The sequence below is a fragment of the Podarcis muralis genome, chromosome 15, assembly GCF_964188315.1.
Source record: "Podarcis muralis chromosome 15, rPodMur119.hap1.1, whole genome shotgun sequence".
In the NCBI taxonomy this organism is placed as follows: domain Eukaryota; kingdom Metazoa; phylum Chordata; class Lepidosauria; order Squamata; family Lacertidae; genus Podarcis; species Podarcis muralis.
In genome coordinates, this window is record NC_135669.1 from 24826175 (window position 1) to 24849583 (window position 23409).

General features: G+C 46.9%; 2 protein-coding genes across 6 annotated transcripts in view; one reads left to right on the plus strand and one right to left on the minus strand.

Moving 5' to 3' along the window:
- The window catches only part of B3GAT1 (beta-1,3-glucuronyltransferase 1), a 61786-nt gene extending 56951 nt beyond the window's left edge, over positions 1-4835 (plus strand). For 2 of the 3 annotated variants that reach the window (XM_028708804.2, XM_028708806.2), the window contains 3 exons: positions 1364-1660; positions 3913-4034; positions 4523-4647. In XM_028708804.2, coding sequence (XP_028564637.1) covers positions 1364-1660; positions 3913-3999 — 384 coding nt within the window. In that variant the 3' untranslated portion in view covers positions 4000-4034; positions 4523-4647. Of the gene's footprint in view, positions 1-1363; positions 1661-3912; positions 4035-4522; positions 4648-4734 lie in introns of those variants that run through there. The other variant, XM_028708805.2, reaches the window with a different exon arrangement.
- Positions 4714-23409, minus strand: part of LOC114585923 (beta-galactosidase-1-like protein 2) — a 75434-nt gene continuing 56738 nt past the window's right edge. For all 3 annotated transcript variants that reach the window (XM_028708802.2, XM_028708801.2, XM_028708803.2), the window contains 6 exons: positions 22894-22965; positions 21623-21701; positions 19132-19219; positions 14181-14295; positions 13245-13361; positions 4714-12096 (listed from right to left, as the gene is read on the minus strand). In XM_028708802.2, coding sequence (XP_028564635.2) covers positions 12010-12096; positions 13245-13361; positions 14181-14295; positions 19132-19219; positions 21623-21701; positions 22894-22965 — 558 coding nt within the window. In that variant the 3' untranslated portion in view covers positions 4714-12009. The remainder of the gene's footprint in view (positions 12097-13244; positions 13362-14180; positions 14296-19131; positions 19220-21622; positions 21702-22893; positions 22966-23409) is intronic.

The following is a 23409-nucleotide window of genomic DNA, read 5'->3' on the forward strand; positions in this document are numbered from 1 at the left end:
CACAGTGGATGCAGTTTAGAAGCTGCACATGTAATACGGAACTCCCCTCCCCCTTATCTTATTTTTTGCAGGATGTTTCTCAGGCTTTGCTTCTGTTTTTGCTGTTGCTGCCAACAGATGCTCGTGTATGAGGAAAGCCATTTTGCAGACCCTCTGCAAAATCAGGTGGCTGCGTTTTGTGGCATCTCTGTCTCCCTTTCCTGCAAACGCTCCGCTGCATGGGGCGGCGGGCGGCTGGGGGAGACAGACTGGAAGCCAGCAGGGCTTGCTGCAGAGCAAACCTTTTATTGGTGTCTCTCTCTTCTGCTGGCCCCGTGGGTGGCTTGAGCTCTTAGCAAGTGTACAATGCAAGAGGCTAAGTGCCTTGGACTCCTCCGGGCTCTCTTGCTGTAATTAGCAGTGACGAGAGACTTGATGAAAGATCGGGGAGACGGAGCCTCGTGGAGCACCAAGCAAGTTAAGCGAGCAGCCGCAGCTTCGGCGGAGAGACAGCTCCCACCTGTGGCCCTCTGGTGCGGAAGAAGGAAGAGCGAGCCGTTTTTAGAAGCTGTGGAGAATTCTGCAGAAGCTCTTTGCGGAACAGTTTTCATGTCACTTAGGGACATAGGAAGTTGCCTTATGCTGAGTCTGACCCCTGGTCCATTGAGCTCAGTATCCTCTACACTGATTAGCAGTGGTTTCCCAGGATTTCAGGCAGGCGGAATCTCTCAACCCCACCAGGAGATGCCAGGGAGTGAACCTGGGACCTTCTGCATGCAAAGCAGATGGCCTGTCATTGAGTTACTACCCTACCCATCATAGGAAGCTGCATTCTACTGGACCAGATCATTGGTCATTCTAGCTCAGTTCTGTCTACACTGAATGGCAGTAGCTACTCAGGGATTCAAACAGGATTCTTTCCCAGCCCTATTCAGAGATGCTGGGGATTAAACCTTTGTTTTCCTGCCTCAAGACATGGGGCAACTTGATAAGGGTGTCCATAAAGAGACTCAGCAGACATGACACATTTTGATTATCGTGTGGTACATTCGTAGTGGGCCTGTGCCACTTCTGGCTGGCTGTGTCTGAATGGTACATCTTGCTTTTTTAAAACAACAGCAACAATCCTCCCCTCCGTTCAGACAACTAGCCCATCGGGGAAAAGTTTTCTCCCATGTGTGCTAGCTTTTCAAATGCAGGGATTTTGGTGACTAAGGAAGATGTAAACACCCACCGACATTTCATCTGTTTTATGACCTGTTCTGCACCAGCAGAAAAATGCAGCGGGAATGAGGTGGTGAAGACCTGAGATGGTAGAGCCAACTGTACAACTTCATACAGAACGTTCTATGCCTACTCTTTCTCTCTCTTTCCTCATTTCCAGATGCGGACTACCAGGAAAGTGTCGGTCTGGCCGGTGGCCTTTGTGGGCGGCTTGCGTTACGAGTCGCCAAAAGTGAATGCTGCCGGGAAGGTCTACGGGTGGAAGACTGTATTTGACCCTCACCGGCCTTTTGCCATTGACATGGCAGGCTTTGCTGTGAACCTCAGGCTCATCCTCCAGCGACCTCAGGCTTACTTCAAACTGCGAGGAGTGAAGGGCGGGTACCAAGAGAGTAGCTTGCTCCGGGAGCTGGTGACCCTGAACGACCTTGAGCCAAAAGCTGCCAATTGCACTAAGGTACCATTTTGCTTCCATATATTCTACATCCAGAACCGTTGGGGCTTCTTTACCCAAGGTCTCCTCTGGAGGAAGCAAACTACCCCAGCCTTGTGCTTCTCTTTTGGAGGACTTCCACGGGTGGCTCTTCCCCTCTGGTTTGGGGGACCGCTGATTTGCTTTCATGTGGTCCCAAAGGCCAAAAACAAACAAAACAAATTATCAAGAGCCTTTGGTCTTTTTTCGCAGTTTGCAGCACAGCCTGAACCTGGGCCTAAGCCATAAGAAAAGGGCAAAAACCCATTTTTATGAACCACAGTGTATGTGACTGGGAGGAGGGAGGCCTGTCTTCCAGTGGCGTAGCGTGGGTTGTCAGCACCCGGGGCAAGGCAAGTAATTTGCACCCCCTAACCCGTGGATTTGTGCCCCCTAACCCGTGGATTTGTGCCCCCTAACCCGTGGATTTGCCCTAACCCCAGATGTTGCGCCCGGTGCGGCCGGCCCCCCCTGCACCCCCCACGCTACGCCACTGCTGTCTTCTGTTCCACATGCCAGTTGAGAACACCTCTCTCTTGCAGAGTGAAGTGCGCCTTTCATTTTAAGGGGGGGGGGGACCCTGTATCAAAAGTTGGGAAAGGGGGAAGGAGGAGGGTCTGCCCCACAAGCCGGCAGAAATCCTTTCATCTTCCATAAGCAGCCCTGACTCCCGTTTCCAGACAGCCAGGCCATCTTTCTTGCCAGGCAGTAAAAGGAGCCTACAGCTTTGAGCATAAAACGGGATCGATTGAACATGCAGTTCATTGTCATGGCAACAGGATGAGGTGAGGAGCATCAAGAGGAAGAGCTGAAGGGGAACGGGAGGGTTTCTCTCCAAAGGGCCACGCTGGCGGCAGCAGACAGAAAGAGCAGGGGGAGAAGGAACCTGTAAACAAAGGAGTCATTGGGCACAGACCTTTGCTTAGGGAGGGAGTTTGCCAAGTTTGAGAATGGGGCCCAGGGAGGTTATGCTCCTGCTTGGCAGAAAGCAACATTTGGTACCTGGCATCTGCTGCTCATACACCTGCAGCCAGCATGATGTACAACAGGTGGCGACAAATCCTTTTCAGCCTGTAGAAGAGTTCAGAGAGCCAAGCAAAGGGACCTGGAAGGCTGTAGAGATTCCCACTCCTGCTATATGAGAAAGAGAAATAATACAGAAATACATTCCTCCCTGTGTGTGCAACATTCCAATTCATTTCCGCAAGAGACTATGAGAGGAGTCCATTTTATTTTTAACTATAGGCACACTGCCAATCAAACTCTTGTTTCTGGAGCAGATTTTGTTGAGAAGTCTGCCACTTTAGGGAAACTTGCACCAATTTTCTCAACCATTACTTGGACACAGGTAACTGGGCTGGTCTGCACTGCAGAACACGGACAATCTTAGCAGCTCAGAAGCAGCAATCTGGTGGAGAAATGACTGTGAGTCTCAATCTGGTAACTTGAATACAATAATGGGTACAACAGCTCTTTCACTTGGAGTGACGGCATCTAATGCTAGAGACCAGCGGTTCTGAGCCCAATTAAAACTCCACTAGAGATGGATCAAGTCAACCTGATCTGTCAAATTGCACAAGTGATTCAGGTACAGGAGAGATCGGCAGCTGGTGGCTCAGTCACTCAGTTCAGCCCTCAGAGGCTCCCCTTTCTTTTCTTGCTCCACATCTGGAACTGAAAAAGCAAGGGGAGAGCAATTTGCCAAGCATCTGCCAGGCCCCAAATAATGGCTAGCAGCACATCTGACTCATTGGGTTGCCAGTTGCACAGATCTTGCCTAGCCTTTGGGCAAGCTTACATGGGAATGGGTTCAAGGGGGGTATTTTCTCATACCTCCACTGAAAAGGTAGCTGGTGTCTCTACAGCAAATCATACGTCACAGGAAAATGTAAGGGCTGGCAAAAAGATGGATAAGCCCAAGGATTGTGACTGTTGATAAGACAAGTGCACAGGTCAGTCAGCAAGTGTGCCGAAGGATGGGGTTAATGCCCTGAAACACGGCGCCATAAAATGGGTCATTTCTGCCCATGCTCCATTTCCCTGTCTTATTGGCTCACAAGAAACAGAAGAGGAAGGAGGAGAAAAGACCCATAAGGCTTTTCACCAACTTACTCCAAGGTTTTGAGACTTGGGGAATTTGAGACTTAGCCTCTGGGGGATTTGGTTCGCTGTGCTGCTGGTTTGCTAATGTTCAGGTGATAGAGATCTAACTTCTTTCCTCCCTTCTTCTCATGCAGATCCTTGTTTGGCACACAAGGACAGAGAAACCCGTGCTGGTGAACGAGGGGAAAAAAGGCTTCACAGATCCAAACGTGGAAATTTGACATTGTGTTGCAAAGAGAGAGAAAACAAATAGCAGGTATCATTTTTTAGAATTCCTACATTCACATCACTATGGTCACAAACCATTAGCTGTGGGTCTGTTTCACCATCTCCTTTGTAATGTTTAGCACAACTTTTTTTTAAATGTGTGTGTTTTTTACCCTGCAAGCTGCTTTGAGACACATGGGGGAAAGCAGGGTAAACATTTTTAAAAACATAAATATATATATGGTGTCATTCGGCCAGAGTGATGTGTTTTCCCATTTGCTGGTTGGTGAGGGCAGGGAAGGAAATGCATAGCATTGTGACATTATGGTGGTACGAATTGTTATAGAAGAGAGAGTTAGAATATGGCAAAAAGCTCCCATTTTCATTTAGAAACATCAAGGTTCGGTTGAGGTGTCATTCTAGCCAAAGACTTGATAAAATAATACTTAAATATAAGGTTTGGTCAGAAGCAAAAGAACAGCATCTTGCCCTCGAGAGGCAAATCTGTGACATTCAAGCTGATGTTTTAATCCGCAGCCTCTTCCCTCTCGCGAAGTCCTTGAGCCAGCCAGCCAGCCTCCAAGAACAGCCTGGATACGTCGAATAGACTGGCTATTCAGCTCAGTTACTCTCAAACTGACCGAAACTGCTCAGACTTACCTGAACTTCCTCGTAGACTCTTGAATGAAGAAGGAAAACAACACAACTGACCCTCTGGAGACAAACCAGTTTTGTTTTTTGTTTTAAAGAAAAAGCACAGAAGTCATGGAGTTGGCATCACTTTTGGTCCAAAGTGCAGAGCCTCGCAGGTTGTGCGGATGGAAGGCAAGGACGATGAAGGCAAAAGAATGCCTGCCCAGGAAGCTCCCTCCAGGAGTCAAGGATCAGACCAATGGGCGGACTTCCAAAGGTTATTGATAAGGACAATGGTTGCCATTTTCACCCTTGATGGATTCCTCTCTCCCGTCCCCATCCTAGCAGGCATGAACTACATACTTGGGCACAACCAGGGAAAAGAGATCTCTACTTTGAGAGGAACACTGCCTTTGGCAGTGGCACCTTTGCTCTTAAATTATATTTATTATGCTGTAAGAGATGGCAGCGTTTGGCCATGATGTGGGGAAAAGGGAAGTAGAAAAAAAGAATGCTAATTTTAAACTAGCAAATAGCCATCTGGGCCCCTTTCCTGCAATTCGTACCTCTCTCCCCTGCTCCAAGAGGATTGAAGAGGTTGTGTCCTCCACCTGCCCCCCAGGTCTTGGCTAATGCTACACAACCTAGATCAGTGCTTCCCAATTAGCCAATTACTGAGAACCCCTTATTTTTCAAAAGCCAAGCCATGGACCCCCTACTTTTGAAAATTTTGATAACTCTGTGGTAGTTACTTCTCCAAAGCAATTTCATGAACAAAAAGTGCAGAGGATTTTAGGTATACTAAGAAACAGGCTAGAGCTAAGCGACATCCGTTTTTCAACATTGTGATATATCAGCAGCTAAACATTGCAATATTCTGATATATCATGATTTCTGAAATTGGAAATCAGGCATGGTGGTGAGGGAAGAAGCAGTCACGGAGATCAGATGGGGGGGGGGAGACGAAGCGGAGTCACCTCCACAACATGGCTTGGGGGGAGGGAATGAGGATGGGGGTGTATCAAGCTGCCCTCAGTGGGGTAGCCAGCGGTGGCACCAGCGAAGATGCACATCCATTGTGGCTGTTTTCCTGCTGACTGAGAAAAACTGCTCCACCTAATTGCCAGGGGAAGGTAGTGCCACAGTGCCTTGAAGGGAGGGCAATCAGCTGTCCGGTCAACATGTGGGGAAAGCAGCGTCTCGCAATCCACTGCCCCGTTTTCCCTCAGCATGAGGGAAGGCAGCTCAGATCGGCAGTGTTATCAGCTGAGATCATCGTGCGATATCGGCAGTGCCTTGAAGTTGGTTGCCCTGCTCTCCCTAATGCGAGGAGCGATATTTTCCTGCGTATTTCCGGGCAAAAATTGTTATCGCGGTGTTATTTCAAAATGGATTTTGGCCAATATATTGAAAAAATCGCACACCTCCAAAACAGACCATAAAAATTGTGGTATTAGCATGCAAAAACAACATAAATTTAGTTGGGGGGGGAGGTAAGGGATGGGGCTGTGGCCACACACCCCCTGGCTGCGTTCCACGGACCCCTGAACTCCTAATTGGGAACAAATGACCTAGATCAAGGCTTCTCTGACTGACTTCCTTTGTGGATCATTTGCCTGACCCTTCTACGCTGGGCCTATCTCACTGCACACATCACTCAAGGCATCAGGTTTGCCCATATTCATGGGTTAGGATAAGGCTTGTGAGCTGACCACCACCACCACATCCCCAGCAACAAACCGTACAGCAGATCTTTCCCAGCAATGGGCTGAAAATACTGTTTTGATCCGACTTGTAGCTTTCTAGGGTGTAGAGAGAAAAATGGAGGTTTCTTCATATCACTAGTTTCTTGCCAAGGATCTTCAGAACATACAGCACTGATTTTGGGTGCATCCTCCTGTCTATTTTCCAACTTTGTGATGTTGAAGCTACTCCCATTGGGAGAAATGAGTCACTGCCCTACCAACATGTCTGCCCACAGGCAGCTGGAGGGGGGAGGGCTCTGCCTGACAATGACTCTGGCTCCACTTATTGCTGGCCTCCCTGCTTTTCTCCCTAACTGTCTCAATGGGCATCAGTCAACGCTGCCCAAAGCCATGTGCGATGCTTTGAAAACCACTGAACTGGCTGACCTTGTGAACAGGGGTGGCAGATTGGGGAGGCTATTTCAGCTCACCCCTCATTTGATTAGACAAAAGGAAACCTGTATTTATGTTCTGGGCATTGCACAATGATCACATAACCCTTTGGACCAACTTGCCACTGGATTTCTGGCCTATATATGTTGGTCATCAAGTCAAAAGGCAAATGAGGGCCAGGAAGACACAGGCCAATGGCAAATATTTAGTTTGTTAATCCTGACAACTTCAATGCAAATATGCAAGTTTTGTGGTGGAGGGTTGGTGCAAACACCTTTCAAAGCAAGCCAACTTAGGTTTGTACCACTTCAGATTTAGAGGTGTGGGACTCTAAACATTTCCCTATACAAAACAAAAACCTCCCTGCATTTGGCAAGCTGGCACATTGGGGAGTCGGCTACACTGAATTTTTATCTCATGTGTTTAATGTCCTACATGCAGGGACAGTATTATGTAGAGGACTGCTCAACCATACCAACATACCTCTATTCTGAAGTGCTACAGTACAGAGTTCCATAGATCAAAACAACTTTAAAATGCTCTGGAAATAGGCAAGAACAAACATCAGACTGTGGTGCCCTGTGGCACTAATGTGGACCATTCCATTTCAAAACGTACTTGTTACCGTTGTTCAAAAATGGGCATTTTTGCAGCACAGAGTCTTGCTTTTGCTTAACCAGGATACATTTCTGCGTGGTCCTTATATGAAGGAAAGTTGGCCAAATCTCAGTGGAGATAGGTGTTCCTTTGCCTATCTCATACAATGAGAGTTGGAAGTACGGCACTTTATTTTTAAGACAGATCAGCTGGTTGGTCCACCAAAAAACAATTACCGGTACCTTTCTTAATTTGTTTCTAACTTTCATGCAGCAGAATCCTCAAACAATTAATGTGAGAAATGAGTGGGAGGTTTTTTTTTTTTGTTCCTTGGGTCTCTTTATTCTGCCTGTTGGAGCCAGTGTCACGAGGTCAGAGTGAATCAAAAATCATGGAAATCTACTGACAAGTCAGGGGTGTCCTGATCTGCACTGGGGTGGTGGGCCGATTTGGGGAGCAAATAAAATGCAAGTTTTTGGTTATGTGCAACTATTGCTTTTAGAGAGAAACAAGTCATAAAAAGTGGGGGGAACACAACACGTTTATCCTCTGACTATGCCTCTCTTTAAATCTGCTCAGATGAAGCCGGTTCAACATTGCTCCTGCATTGCCCAATGATCAGCAGCGAGTGCTGGACTCCAAACACAGCAGAGCCCATGGCCCTGGACTATAAACCATGTCAAATTGAAAATGAGGTAGGGCTCAGCCACCAAACACACACAATACCCCTGCACAAAGAAAACTGGCCTCTTCCTGAACATCTGGTTTTCTACGTGGAGTGTATTTGGGGAATATCCGTATGGCTGTTATGTGGGAACGACAACCAACCAGATTTCTGCACCTGCTTTCTAAAGTGGCACAGTCCAGGAACAACTTGACCAAATGGTCTACAGGCAGTTCGTATTGGTGCTAAGAGTTCCACTTCCTGAATTACAGAGGCAGATTCCCATGACTCAGTGAAGCCCTATTTATGGATGGTCAAATAGCCATCCATACTATGGGGTGGGGAAGAGTTGGGTGATGAGAGTAGGAGGGGCTGTATGGAAAGTTACCTGTGGCTGAAATGCATTGCCCTGTGGATACAGACTGTGTTAATGCCCTGAAAATGTAAAAGACCAAAGAAAGATCCACCCATTCTGCCTGCCCCCTTCAAATTTTCTTCATAAATACATTCACATACAAGGTGCCCTCACTGTCTCTTCACTTTCCTTTAAAAAAAAATCAAAATGATATTTTGTGATGGTATTTGATCTATTTCAAAAGCACAATGGTATCTGCTAGCTACAGGAAAATAACCCTGTACAGGAAAATGCACTTTTTAAAACCCTTAACCCTAATTAGCTAAAATGCAAAGACAGTGTGGAATCAAACCACTCTTTGGACTAATGACAGATCTCTATACAGTTCCTGATATTTAAAATAATAATAAATGAAAAGGCAAGTTTAGGGGTGTTTTTTTTCATTTATGGCACTATTTATCAAAACAATCAACTGGGGAGAAAACAACAAACAAGCCTTTAAACCAAGAAGGCTCTTTTGTTTCCAACTATGAAAAACTCTGCCTTTTAATTTTTTTTATTTTACTAAAATCCAGAACTCAACAGTTGCGAAATCTGAACGTCCAGCAGAACTGCTCATGTAGGCTTCCCCTCTGTGACGAGGAGTCCCTAGCCTTCATAAAATTAAAACACAGCCCAGATCTAGCTTACATAAGGAGGGCGGGGGTGGGTGGGGAGGAATTGAGAGGCATTTTGCTTATTTTTTTTTTTTTTAAAAACCCCACCAGATTTTAGATTTTACAATGCAGGAGTTGTTTCCAATGGCTGTCCTCTCCTATTTGCATGTGTCTGTTTTATTTACGGCAAAACAATAACCCTGCCAGGCTGCAGCAAATCATGGAGAAAATAAATAAAGGAATCAACAGGATGCATCCCAAGGAACTCCCATCCTTTTTGCTTGTTTCTTGCAAAGTTGCTCTTTGTTGACAGCGGGGACTCGGGCCTTGGGCACGGATGCAAACAGGGGCACGTTGGCTCTGAGAGCTGGGATGGTGGCCGGTGCTTTGAGTGAGCAGCAAGAGGTCCAGATGGAGGATGCTTGGTTTGGTTTTGTTCTTCTTTTTTCTTTTCTTTTCTTTTTACAGCTGCACTGTCTGTTCAAATTTTAATCCAACTGTATTTAATTTCTTAAATAAAATTAAATATGGTTTTTAACAGCCAGAAGCCCCTTGAAATCTCTCACGCCTGCGGTCGCTGGGGAGGCAATACTTAGAAAGGGAAGTGGAGCCAGGGGGCTGTGGTTAAATGGCTTCCTGAAATGGCCTGACCCAACCAACAGCTGGGAGACCGGGTGCCAATTCCCATTTTTTCTTAAGCAGCATCTGGGAGGTTGGGTGCCAAATTCCCTCCTCCCCCCCCCCCCAATTTGGAGCAGGGGAGAGGCAGCTTGGAAAATGCAGTCTGTTGCAAGCTACCAGCAAGAGGTCTTGGAGATGACATTCGAGCAGAAGGGAATACTCCCCAAACGGTCACTAATACAGGTCCCTGGTTGCAGCTGCTGCAGTGTTTGATTATGAACCATGAAAGATGAAACTGAGAAGATTTGGGGCAGTTTTTGAAAAGGATGGGGAGAGAACCAGGCCTCCAAAAGAGTGTGGATGAAGCATTACACCTTTTCAGAGTTTTCCCTTTTTTAAGGCTAGTGTTCCAGCTACAAAATGCCTGGTGTCCCAGCTGCAAATGCAGTCCGCCTCTCCCTTGCATTGCCTTCTCAAGCTAAACATTTGGAAACAAAGGGGGGGGAGCACTGTGCTGCAAAGATGAAGCAGCCACTCTTTCAAGCTGACTCTCCAGATGTCCAGTGCTGCTAGAGCCCCACACTGGTGCCAACAGGAGCCAGAGAGGTATTCTGGTTGCAAAGAAACACAGGCTCTCACTCCCATGATGCAAGAGACAACCCTGAGGACTATGCAGAAAGCAGCCCTGTTTGCAGTTTCTGCACGGCAACAGGGATGGGGAAGCTGCGGCCTTCTGCACGTTGCTGAGCTCCCAACCAGCCCCTGTGGCAAGGGATGATGGGAATTGTAGTCCAGCCATGTCTGGTGGACCACAGATTCTCCCCAACCATCCAAGGTAGTATAATTCCAGGCTGCACCACTCCATCCTGTGTCTAGGGTGGTGGTGGTTGATATTTCAGAAGGCTTCCCTGCGTGGCAAATGTCTGCGATGTGGTAAAGAGAGAATGCTTAAGCTAGCTACTCCCAGCTGCCCAAGTTTACCACATGCAGGGAGATTGTTCAAAAAAAATATGGCACACCCCTGAATTCTGAAGTGGTACAGTCTTCACCACCACCATTTGGCGAAGTGTGTAGATGGGCTCTTAAAGTTTCCCACATCTGCCTAAGGAGAGAGCAACAGTTGATACAAATCCCACCTGCAGAATGCTAAAACTACAGGATCGCTGCACTAGTTCCCAAGACCGTATGTGCGGACTTTCATTTTACTGAGTGCATCTCTTTGCTAAAACGTCCCCCTCCTCTTTTCATCAGTCTCCTTTTGGGACTCTGCAAGATCTGCCAATTGCGTTACATTCACCATTGCGAGGGGGGTGCCCCATGGCAATGACTCGGTGCTGTGTTTCTAAGGGACGCCAGCAACCGGGGGCATGGGGAAAAGCCCCCCAGACCCATGCTTGTTAGTGGCTGCAGGAATTTGTTGCAGGGCTATGGAGGTTCTCAGTGCAATGGCAGGGATCCACCTAGGCAGGGGCCCCTGGAGTTACAGCAATGGTGTTAGGTGCTCCATGCCCCCAGCGGCAAGAGTTCTTGGCACCCTCTTGTTCAAACTGCAACTGAAAGCATGCAAGTTCACGGCATGCTGCAAATGTGGAACCTTCACCCACTTCAATATGGCTTTCACGGGACTCCCCACACATGGCTGGCATTTAAAGGACCAAACTGAAAGCAACTAGTCAGGTGCCGTTCGGGTTAACAATAAAAGATGCCTTGGCTTGAACTCTTAGACTAATGCAAAAATTGTGAAAAGTGCCGTCCTACCCAGCCAAACGACCACACTGGGGGACTAAAAATGGAATAGTAATAAAAAGATTCCCTTTTCTTCACAGTAAGGAGGTCTTCAATTGTCTGAAAATCCCAGCAGACGAGCGGAGAGGTCGGCTACTTGCAGGTGTCAAAGAGAACAAAAAGATGTCCAACTCAAACCGAATTGTTTGTGGATCAGCTTCTTGAATCCAGTGGATCCCTGACAGGCCTTGCACACTGATCCCGCAGAGAGATTCTCCGCATTTTTTGTTCCAGCCAGGGCAAGAGAACCAGCAGCAGAGCTGAACTCCTCTAGGGAAGGACTCCTAGATACGTTGGATTTCCTCCCTACTTCCAGTGTTTGAAGTCAGCCTCTTAAATTCATCGACAGCGTGAGCATTCAGCAACCAGACTCCACCCAAGCCCTGGAAATTCATCGATGGAGACGGGGGGCACACCTTTCACAAGGATTTGGAGGAAGAAGTGGAGCCTTCCCTGTATCCAAGCCCTCCCTGCCTCCCTCCCACAAATCCATTTCAGACGCATGCCCTCAAATGAACCAGCTGGGGTGGGGGGGTGAAGCAGTCAGGGATAAGCCCCCCACCCCCTGTCCTGGTTCAGCCCACATACTGGCTCCGTCCGAGGAAAGGCAAGTCTGTGGACTGGATGATTCGCCCTGCAGCACGCTCTTCAAAAATAATGATCTGGGAAGGAAATAGAAAGAAAAGGAACAGTTTGACATAAGTAACGGAATACGCTTGACTCTGCATTCATACAAAGTAGTAGTTGTTGTCGCTGGCATCTGACAAATGAAAGGCGTATCTGCTGGGATTAGTAAGAGCTAGAATACTTCCATGTGGTTCATGTACTTCAAAAACTTTCAAAAGCACATTCCCCACAATTTCCTCAGGGACAGTGAAGTCATGGTGAAGGGTGGACAGGCCAGCGTTCTCCTCCTCCCATCATTCCTTGCAAGCATTCACTAACCAAACTCCATGCATGCCCTGGAAGCAATAAACCTGGAGGGAATTGGCTTCTCTAGGGCATTGATCATACATAAGGGAAAAGTACTTCTGCAGATCTAATTCAGATGCCTAGGCTTTGAAACCTGGGTTCAAAACTTCACTCCGCCATTAAACTCACTGAGGGACCTTAGTCATAGTCTTGCAGCTTAACTTCCCTCAAAGGGTTGATGTGAGGACAAATAAGGGAGGAGGGAGAACGATGTGTACCACCTTGAGCTCCTTGGAGGGAGCGTGGGATATAAATGCAATAAAAGAAACCAGCTTTCTTTTGTGTTGTTCGCACACATTCTTTATGCTATAGGGCACATTTCTCAGATTTACACCCAGAAGCATAAAACATAAACAACCTCATGAACTAAGAGAGTTCATAATTCTTCCCTAATTAAGAGTCCACTCCTAGCCTTCCATGCTCCTCCGCTGCTTCAACAACAAAGGATCAACCTTTTGTGTAAATGCTAATCACATGCCATAGATATATTTTTAAAAATGTGAGCTTAACTCGGAGCTGTTTTTTATCATGCATACTTCCCTTTTAAAACTGTTTTAAATTTATCTGCACTTTGATCACTATGACTATATCCACGAGTTTTAAAGTCCTGCTTTCGTTGCTGTTTTTAATAAATATATTCTATACTAGAGATACTTTTCGATTAAGCGGTATACAAAATATTGCTAAACAAATACATGATACCTGACCATCAGCCATTTTTGTAGGGGTGATATGAGCTGCAGTCCAACAACATCTGGAGGGCGGGGCGTTGACCTACCCCTGGAATCTGCCAAGGTAGGTTGTTACAGCCTTTGTGGGTGCCAATCGGGCAACTCACCTCATTGTGCCCTTGCTGGAGCCATGTGGCTGGGAGGTAGAGTGTTCCTTGAGGGCCAATTTTCCAGTAGCGACCGAGGTTCTGCCCATTGACAAAGACGACACCTTTGCTCCAACCCTAGGAAACAGAGATGGGTCAGGAGTGCAGTAACAGAATATGTGGACATTCTAGAAAGCAGCTAACATTTCTACAGATGGCCTAGGCAAATATGGGGAAATGGCAAAAAACTTTCACCACCTCCTTCTCCAGACTTGATGCTGCCATAAAAGAGCCAATGTGGTGTAGTGGTTAGGGCATCAGACTAGGACCCGGGAGACTGGGGTTCAAATCCTCACTAAGCCACGAAGCTCCCTTGGTGGCCAGTCATTGCCTCTCAGCCTAACCTACCTCACTGATGCCACACTTTCCTATTCCCACTGCAAGAATAAATAAAAATGCATTTACATGTTTCAGAAAGTGTCCTAGGAAATTGGAATCTTTTAGAGGATTTATCGTCAAATCAAACCTAGATCAATTTTAGAATGTGTATACTAGATTCTCCCTGCACCTCACTCCCACGTCCCTCAAAAAAAGGTGGTGGCTAGGTCTCACAAAATGATTTCATGTGGAATGCACAACAAATTCAGTTGTCTGTTCCTTTGAATGAGGCTCACGGTGTACAATCCAACCAGCTGCAGCTAATAATGTTCTAATCAGTGCACAGCAATGGTTTGGACGTGCATCACAAAGAATGCATAGATTTCCAACAATGCGATGACAGTGTCGAAGGCGAAAACACGCAGGCATAAAGGAACAGATTCTGCACACCTCTAGCTGTAGCGGATACACAATTCTTGCTGCCAAGGACCCTGTTGTCTAAAAAGAAGCCCAACGGCTCATCAACAAAGGCCCTTCTCTCCAGCATCTCTTCTTAAGGCCTCTGATCCAGCAACTCACCTCTAGCTTCAAGAAAGTGTCCTGAGGCATATGTTGCACCTGAAGGGTCCCCCGGAAGAACGCTGGGCCCATTGCGCTGTCAGGGACGGCGCTCCAAGGAGTGGTCCCACGTAGGCTGTGGGGAGAAAGCAGATGATGAGAAGAAAAGAAGAAGTTGCATCCCAGGCTGGATAATTTCGGGGACCAGTTTTGATGCAGGGAGAGCCTTACTAGTTGGCAATTTTGCCTTGGGAACGCTTTGAGGCTGCATCCTGGTTCAAGTCCACTTTGGGAAACTGAGATCCAGCCACGCATCAAAGGTCACAAACATCCTCTTCTCCACCCTGCCCCAGTCACCCCCCAGCACACTAAAAGGAAGTTACGGAATATCAACTTTTCCACAGTTGTGTGAACTGGTTCTCATTTGGCTCACAGCAGCAAAAAAACCCAGAATTTGGCTCAAGCCCCCAAGAGCTTATGCTAAGTATCTGGGGGAGCAAGAATTGGGGGATGACATTTTCTCAAAGGTTAAAATTGCTCTTCCTTGCACTGTACGGGGAAATTTCAGGAGGGCAGAATGGGAAAGGGACCTCAACCACAACTGCTATAAAATGCTCATATTCAAGGTGGACAGTGTCAAACATGAACCTTCAAGGATTATATGTGGCCGTTTTGTGTGGCTGGGATGCTTTAATACAGGGTTTTCTTGATGCTGGTTTTAACATTTGTTTGTTTGTTTTTGCTTAAGATATTGTAAATCACTTTGAGCTGCTGTGGCAAAAACCAGCAACTATTAAATTAGTAAATAACACCAACGCTATCATAGCCAGAAAAAGTCTCCAAGGATGGAGATTTTGTGTGTGTGTGTGTGTGTGTGTGTGTGTGCGCAGGATGAAAAGGCTCCTGTTCGAAAGCTGGCTGGAAGACACCGCAACATCCTGCCGCAGGTTCTATTTGCTCCTTCTGCTGCAGTGAGGGCTAATTGCTGAGTAAGAGCTGCAGGAGGGGGCGTGTTCGGAGAAGGCTTCAACAACTGGCATTTCCATGATGTGGCAACTCCCCACCACCTGCCTCCAAGGAAGGCAGCAGCTTTCAACCCTCATCTAGCTGTGTTAGGGTTTCTAGGCACTGTTGCATTGACAGAGCAGGACAGCTATGAAAAATGATCGCCTGCATCCCTCCTTGCACAAGGAATATTCAGCTGATTCGTATACCCTGGGACAAACAAACCCTCACCGGTTTGGTTTGGTTTTTTCCTCTTTACCTTTCCCATTTCTGATTTCCTCCGGCTCACACCTCCAGGTTGCCACCTTGCTATCAAGAGCAGCCTCAGTGTGACCGCTCAAGAGATGAGATGAGCAGTCTTTCAAGATAGGCAACTCCACCTCCCTCTTCTCACCAACCAGAAACCCCAACCTCAAGGACGGCAGGCAAGATGACTGCACGTCTACGGAGAGACGGGGAATGCCAGTTCGCATTCCATCTAATCCCTTCCAGCTCCCCGGGGCTGTGTATATTTTCTTATTAAAAGGCCCCTTTTACATGCCCGGAGGCGACAGTGCTGTAACAAACTCCAGGGCCCTAATCCGATAAAGGGGCTTCCTTCAGATGCGCTAAGTCGGCGGCAGCGGCAAACTGGGAGATGCTCTGTGAGAGGTGAGATCGTTGGCTCAGCGGAATTGCGCCTCTGCCCTATACGTCCGCAAGGCAAACAGGTTTTAAATGGCTAATGGATCATCTAGTATAGTTCTGGAGAGAAGAAAATCGACTGGGGCCTGAGTTCTGTTCAAGATGATCCACACGTGCTGCATGGGTGGGTGGGACTTCTCTGAGTAAGAGCTATTTTCCGGGAAGAACAGTCAACATTGATCCTGTGCAACTCTCTAAGGACCAGGGGTGTGGGTGTGGGTGTTAAAACAATGATGTTTTGTTTTTATCTACTAAGCCAGGCTTTGCCCACCTGGTGCCCTCCAAATGCTGTGAACGACAACTCTCACCAGCCCCAGGCAGCAAGGTAAAGCCTGTACACACTAAGCAATACACACTGTTGTGCTGTATGCAATACATCAGTGGTAAGGATATACTCTGTGTGCAATAAAACATTTAAAATATTAATAAAGGTCTTTCGCTCTCTATTAAATTTTCTTTTCTTTTGAAGCAAAGACCATTTTCTACATTGAAAAGAAAAGGGAAGTAAATGCAGTGCTGTGCAGTGGTTAGAGCGCTGAACTAGGATGAAATAGACTGGATTCAAATTCCCATTCAGCCAGAGGTGACCTTTGGCAATCACTCCTTCCTCACTCAGGAGCAGGGAGACGTTTTCTGCCTAGGGTTCTGCCTAGGGATGTGCTTCCTTGGGCACAATCATTGGAAACAGGTCACACCAGCAGTCGGCGGGGGGGGGGGGGGACAGGACTAGAGTAATGAGGGGACAGAATTGTCTCTTCTCTGTCTCATAGAATCGTAGAATTGTAGAGTTGGAAGGGACCATGATGGCCAACCCCACTGCAATGCTGAAATCTTTTGCCCAACGTGTGCCTCGAACCCATGACCCTAAGATTAAGAGTCTCTCGTCTCTCTTTTTGCCACCCACTTCTCCCTCCTCCCCTGTCTTTCTCAGTTATCAGGTGACTTGAGGAGGGACAGATCACTCTTGGCAGAGGTCAGACTTGATTGCCTGAAGAGCCCTTTTGAGATTAGGCTGAAGCCTAATGCATCCAGAGAGCCACAAGATGCCAACCCCAACTTAGCCTAACATACCTCACAGGGTTGCTGTGAGGACAGAAACAGGGGGGAACTATGTACCCAACTCCGAGCAAACCAGAGAAGGGACGGGCCACAAAGGGAATACATGAAAGCTTCCCCAGGCCAAAATGCTGCTGGTGTCCCACAAGCTACACCCAGGTGGTCCCCAGCATGTCTGTCAAAATACAATTTGAAGTCATGCAGTGTTAACCACAGCGGCTTTCAACTGCTACAAGAGGCAGAAACAGCCATTAAGTGGTCTGCGAAGACTGTCATCAGTTTTCTAGGGGAGACTGATAGGAAGAACAACATCCATAACTAGGGTTGCTTGAAATTCATTTTACTAACATCTCTGAGGATCGGGACAGAATGATTGTTCAGATTCTGTGGGGTGGAGGGGAGGTTTGGGAATCACTGCCCTAGACTGCACTACGCCTCTGCTGCTGTCCATAGAAATTAAGTACAGCAAAGAGTCAACTAGCCTGAATTCTTCCTGTTTAACGCCTGCTTTTCTGCACATACAGCGAGCTTTATTCAGGCATGCATTCCTCCCTTCCCAAAATGCCAGAATCTGGGAAAAGTCTCACCACTTGAACTTGCTTGCTGTATACGTTGCCCTAGGTGCTACGGATTGTGCACAAGGCAGGACTCCCCAGAAAAAGAAGGATCAAAGGAGACTAGAAAGGGAATGCAAGAAGAACACAAGAAGAGCCAATGGTCCATCCTAGTCCAGCACCCTGTTCTCACAGCGGCCACCCAAATGGCTGTGGAAAACCCTCAATCCAGTTCCGAGTACAAGGGCCCTCTCCCCTCCTGCGGCTTCCAGCAACTGATTTTCAGAAACAATACACGGTCACAAAGCCTCTCTAAAGGATGCTATCAGTCTGCGTGGGATGATAAGCCCCTTTTGATTCGGGGGGAATTACTGGCCTGGAACAGTCACAGGAACAGCGGTGGCATTATCTGAGCTAAGCTCAGGACAACCACAGTTCAGTGCTGCGCGCTCTGGCACCCCTCAAAGAGATTTCCACCTTCTTCTTATCCTTTCCGAAGAGTCAACACCCGTTCAACGATGGCGCCGCTTGCTGATCTGGTTTTCCTTGCTGCGCAGCACCTCTACACCTCACGCCCCCCGCCCACTTTTTGCTGGGAACTTGCAACCGCAAAGGACTTTAGCAGGGAGAGGAGGCTGATGGAGCTTGCCCTGGAAAAGCAAGCGCCTTCACAGCAGAAAAAGAAGAAGAGAGAGCTGCAGCTAAACCACCTGCAACCTGGCAAGGGAAACAATCTCTTTCTGGAGAGCTTTGTGACTCAGTCGCCAAAGTTCCTTAGGGTCAAAAAACAGAAAGGAAGACCCTCCCCGCCAAAACAATCCTTGGATTTTAGCCAAGAAACAAGCTGCATTTACAAAACAAAAGCAAAATGTGCTTTGACCTGGGATCATACTTAAAAAAAAAGGAATAGCTGGTTTAGAGGCAGAATTTTTTTTTGGGGGGGGGCACTGATGGGAGCTGTAGTCCAAACTATCTGGAAGGCAGAAAGCTTGAGAGAGGAGGTCTAGTGACAGAAAAGGATTTGCTGTTGCCCAGCTTTGCTGGCCGCTGCCTGTGCCATCAGTAGCAAGGCTTGTTCCTGGTCCTGGAGCCTGGATGGTACCGTGTACAGAATTCAGCACCCTGGAAATTTCAGCTTTCAATTTCCTTCTTTTAAATGGAAAGAATGGACTTCTTCAGGCAAGGCGCCATTAGGTTGTGGAACTCCCCTCCACAGAATCCCTGCTTTGCTGGCTACCACAAAACACAACAATGGTGAGGACTGGGCAAACACGCTCCACCCCCACCTATGGGAGAGTGCACTCTGCCCATGCCTGATGAATATGCGCACATGCACATGTGCACATAAGCAGCGCTATGCCCCTGGTTTTACCCATCCAAGCAGTTTTGATGGGACCACTGAGCAAAGCTGAGCTGCTGGGCTTGAGCAGAAATAAGAAGAGGCCTGAAATGTAGGCATCGATAAGGAAGGGCTGCTGCAGTGCTCTGTGTGTTTTTGCGAGGTACCTGGTCATGATTTGCCAGCTCACTCCAGGACCAGATGCTGGCTTGCCTGGCAGGTGGAGTTGCTAACTAGGTCTTGTCCCTCTGCCAAATGCATTTGCTGTAAATAAGGGAAAGAGGGAAACAAGTAGTGACAACGGGGTATGCGGGTGTTGAGTATCTGCACAAACCTTTCTATGAAGCTGGGTTTCATGTCCAGGCTGTAAATCTTGAAGTTCCTCAAGGCGGTTTTGTTGAGATAGATATCACCAATTAAGCCTGCAAGAGAGACAAGAGTAAATGCCGAACTGAGCAGTGAGGCTGATGAATCAACTCTGGAAGCAGAGGGAACGAGCAAGCTGTGCTCAGCAGCAGCTGTCCTCTGCAGGAAGATCAGGGCCTGTAAGGCCCCTACTGGTATTGAAGAGAGAGGGGAAGTTCCACTGTGTCGGCAGAAATCATTCCACTTGTTGCAATAGCTTCCCCAGATTCCAGTCGCTGAATCACTGCTGCCATCTAAAGAGCTCCTTTAGCCCAAAGGGTTGAACACACCTAGCGGGCATTATTGATCCAGCCCCCTGACACTTTAACTGGCAGACTGCTGCATCACGTCTCAAAACACATACTCTGTTTTCATTTCCAAAGTTGTTTGCCAGACAGCACTGGGAGAGTGAGAGGCAGCTGCTTAAGAAACACACATCCAAATTCCCCTTTGCGGCGAGGAGTTAGTTCTGCAGCTAGTTGAACCCTGATTTCTGGATATTGCATGCTTGCCAGGAGTCTTCAGACTATAGGTTACATATGTTAGGAAGGAATCCCAGGGAGGAGAGCAGGTGTGGAGTAACTGAGGTGAACACAAAGGACATTAGGAAGCTGCCTCATACCATCTAGCTTTGCCTTTGCCTATCTAGCTCAGTTTTCTTGACAATGATGGGCAGCAAATCTCCAGGGTGTCAGACACAAGTCTCTCTTCCCCTACCTGGAGATGCTGGGGGATGAATCTGGGACCTTCTGCATGCAAACCAGAGCTACAAGCCTTCCCACAACGGATAGGGGTGAGGGGCTTGGGTGCAAATAGAATGGGAAAGCAGGCTGCATGTTGTTCAAAAGAATAAATAAAAAGATTTGTGGCAATGAGGCAAAAAATCCTCTAATCCCCTGCTTTTCAAGCTGCAGTAGAGTTGGCTGATGATGTACAACACAGTGCGAATGGATCTTCCATAGATCAGCTCCCTGCTCCACAGCAAACCCCACACGATCACAACAGAAGCAGGCAAAGAGAGAGGACAGCCAGACTCGGGCGAAGGATATTTCAGAAATGCACTCGAGAAGACTCACAAGCAACCTGGCACATTAGATCACACCAAACTGGGCACCGCAACACAAGCTGTACCAAACTCCCCGAGCGAGAGGCTCCATGCGGCTGGCCATTCTCCTATCTCCCATGCATCAGTTTCCGTAGCTGGCTGCAACTGACCAAGCATTAAGGTGATGAAAGCAAAGGAGTGAAAGAGCAAGTGTGTTATGCCTGCCAAATCAAAGCTTTGGAAGCACTAACGCGGCTCTGAAATAAATAGCAGACAAAACGCCAAACAATTGTTCAGGTAAGAAATATACCTTCAATGGGCCATTTATGCACAACCTTGTCAAGGAACTCCCCTCCCAGGAAAGATCTGCCTGGCACCTTCTTTGTTAACCATTAGATTCCAAACAAAGTCGGCTCTGTTTAATGGGCCTTTAGTAATTGGTTTTGGTGTTAATTCTATTGCTAGTTTTGTGGTGGCTGTGGGTTGTGTTTGGTCAACTTGGTGAGTGTGCTTCCTTGGAGATCATTTGTTTTAAATGCTATTTTTTTTCTGTATTGCACAGACATCCACAGGAGTTGGAAGACTCCTCAAAGGTAATCTAATCCAACACCCTGTTAGTGCAGGAAATCTACTACTAGAGAACCTGTTCATCCAACTTCCCTGCTTAAAAACCTATTGTGGAGGGAAATTCAATGGCAAAAAAACTCCATAACCCTTGCTACCAACTGTGGCAGTGGGCGTCATAACTCCTGTGTCTTAGTTCTTTGTCGGTAAACCAGTGTGGCCTACCACACAAGCCACAACAAGGCAGCGATCCCGTTACTCTCAGATAATTACAAACAGGACTAGTATGTGCTGGCATTCTTAGGGAACAAAGAAAAAACACACAATGTCATATTTGGCACAGAATCCAGCTTGCTAAGGATTTTAGTTTCTTTTTAAAAGCAAGTTTCTAGTCCTTTTGACTGCAAAGATACACTCAGAAGTGCATGAGCACCACCTGTTGAAACCTCAGGAGCCAGACAGATTAAGGTATCAATGGCTTGGGGCAGGATTTTGAAATATTTCCTGCTGTTCCCCGCAACTAGTAGAAGCAGAATAAATTATGCAAAGTAAGAGCAACTATGCAAGATTTGCATAAATTATTCATTTCCTCTAAAGAGGTTACAGAATTCAGTTTCTGTTGGCACAAAAATTTGGAGTTACCGGGGGGGGGGGGTATATATATATATATATATATTTAAAAGCAGAGAATTAAATAGAGTCCTGCTTATTGTATCTTCGGAATTAAGGGGGGGAAAGAATGGTGAAGCAACCCACTAAAAACATGATTCTTTAGCATTAATGTAACAAGGGGGGAAGTAGCCCAGCCCACCTTTCCTCTGGTTGTTCAGATTGCGCCCATAGTTGACTCGCCCACGATTCTCAACAAGGAGCCGGAGTTGCCTGTATCCCTGCAAGGAACAATTAAGGACAGTTCCTAATCTAAGAACAAGGAGATACAGAGAAATGCAGAAATATGGGCAGGAAGAGAATTTGCTCTGCCTCTTAGGGTGAAGACAGATTTAATATTGGATTGCTCTCAGCATTTCCAGAGCAGCCTCACTGCTCTAATAACTTTGCATCTGTCTTTGCCCTGAGTAGGTAAAAATGCTCCATCTGTCTTTACCCTAGCACACCTATTCCTCTCTAGGGCTGAGCTCTAAAAGGCTGCAAGTTAAAGCGGAAGCTGCTTTGGTGCAGCACTTATTGGCTTGTCACCAAGAAATCTCCAGCACTCTCCTACTAGTGAAGCAGTTTCATACTTAAAAACAAAAACAAAAGAAAGCACTTATCAGGTGGTTGGGGCTTTTTAAAAATCAAATGAAGGGATCAACACACTGGTCATTTCATCTCTTGCAAAAGTGGGCTGTGGATCACACTGGGAGCTTCCTTTTTCTATTACATCTATCTTCAAACTTGGGAAATAAAATCAGCAGCAGACAATGTATGCTTAAACACTCGGGCAGCAAGCTTCAGTGGGTTTAATCAGTAGATTTATCATTAAAACCTCTAGCTAATTCGTCTCTGGGGGCAATTTTAATTGGCAACAGGGAAAGCTCAGCCAGTGGAGTTGCAGGTTCAGCCTGCAAACCTAAATACTGTTGTTGGAGAGTACATTTTAGTGCATCTACTCTTGGGGCTCATCCAGATTTCCTTTTCCATTGTGCTATCTTTCCAGGCGCTATAAAACTCCATGTCCGAGCAAGGGGTTGTTTTTTTGGTCCTGGCACTTTTCCCAGGAAAACTCACGTTTTACCACTGATTTGGAGGAAACAGCAATCCATGTAAAACCTGATTGCAGTTTGCTCCAATTCAGGGGGAAAACATTGGTTTTTTAAATGGTGGGACAAAATAATAATAATCAAACGGCTCAGACATGGAGCTTTAAAGGTTGGACTTGTGCCTAGAAAACGCAGCACAAAAGGAAGTCTGGATGAGCCCCGAGAGCAGACTCGCTGAAATTAAGATTCAACTTGCTGGATTCAACTTGCCTGGCGTGCCAGCAGAAACCGGTGCGAGGGCGCCCACCAGAAAACATCTGGGAAAGAGATACAAATGGCACTTGTTGCCTGCAACTCACTCTTAATCCTTCCGACTGCTTACCTGCCCATCAGGAATTGACAATTGGTGTTTGACGTAATCAAGGTAGCCAATATGCAGAGTATTAAGAAACACCTGTGGGAAAAGAAACAGCCAGAGCCTCATTTGTCAGTTGTGAAAATCCAGAGGATTAGAAGGGGATTTAGGGGCTGGAGGGAGGAGCAGAAATTCCCCCTCGCCTAGTGGCAACAGGGATGGCTGGGGTCTCCTCCAAGCTTTGACTGTAAGCTTATTATGATAATCATTTAAACAGCACTTAAGAATAGGGGAAAACACATTCATTAAAGAATCCAGATTATGCAGGATCAACAGATATGTTTGGGTGGCGGATACCTGACACCTATGCCTCTTCCCATATAAACCTCCCTCTGGGTTACAATCTGCTGCCAAGGTACTTCATCGGGTGCTTTTATCTGAGGTACACTATGCAATAACAAAATAAGTATCTGAAGGACCACCTTCTTCCCCAAAAGAGCCTCTCGGGTGTAAATATCAGCAGAAGGGGCCCTCTTGGTAGCT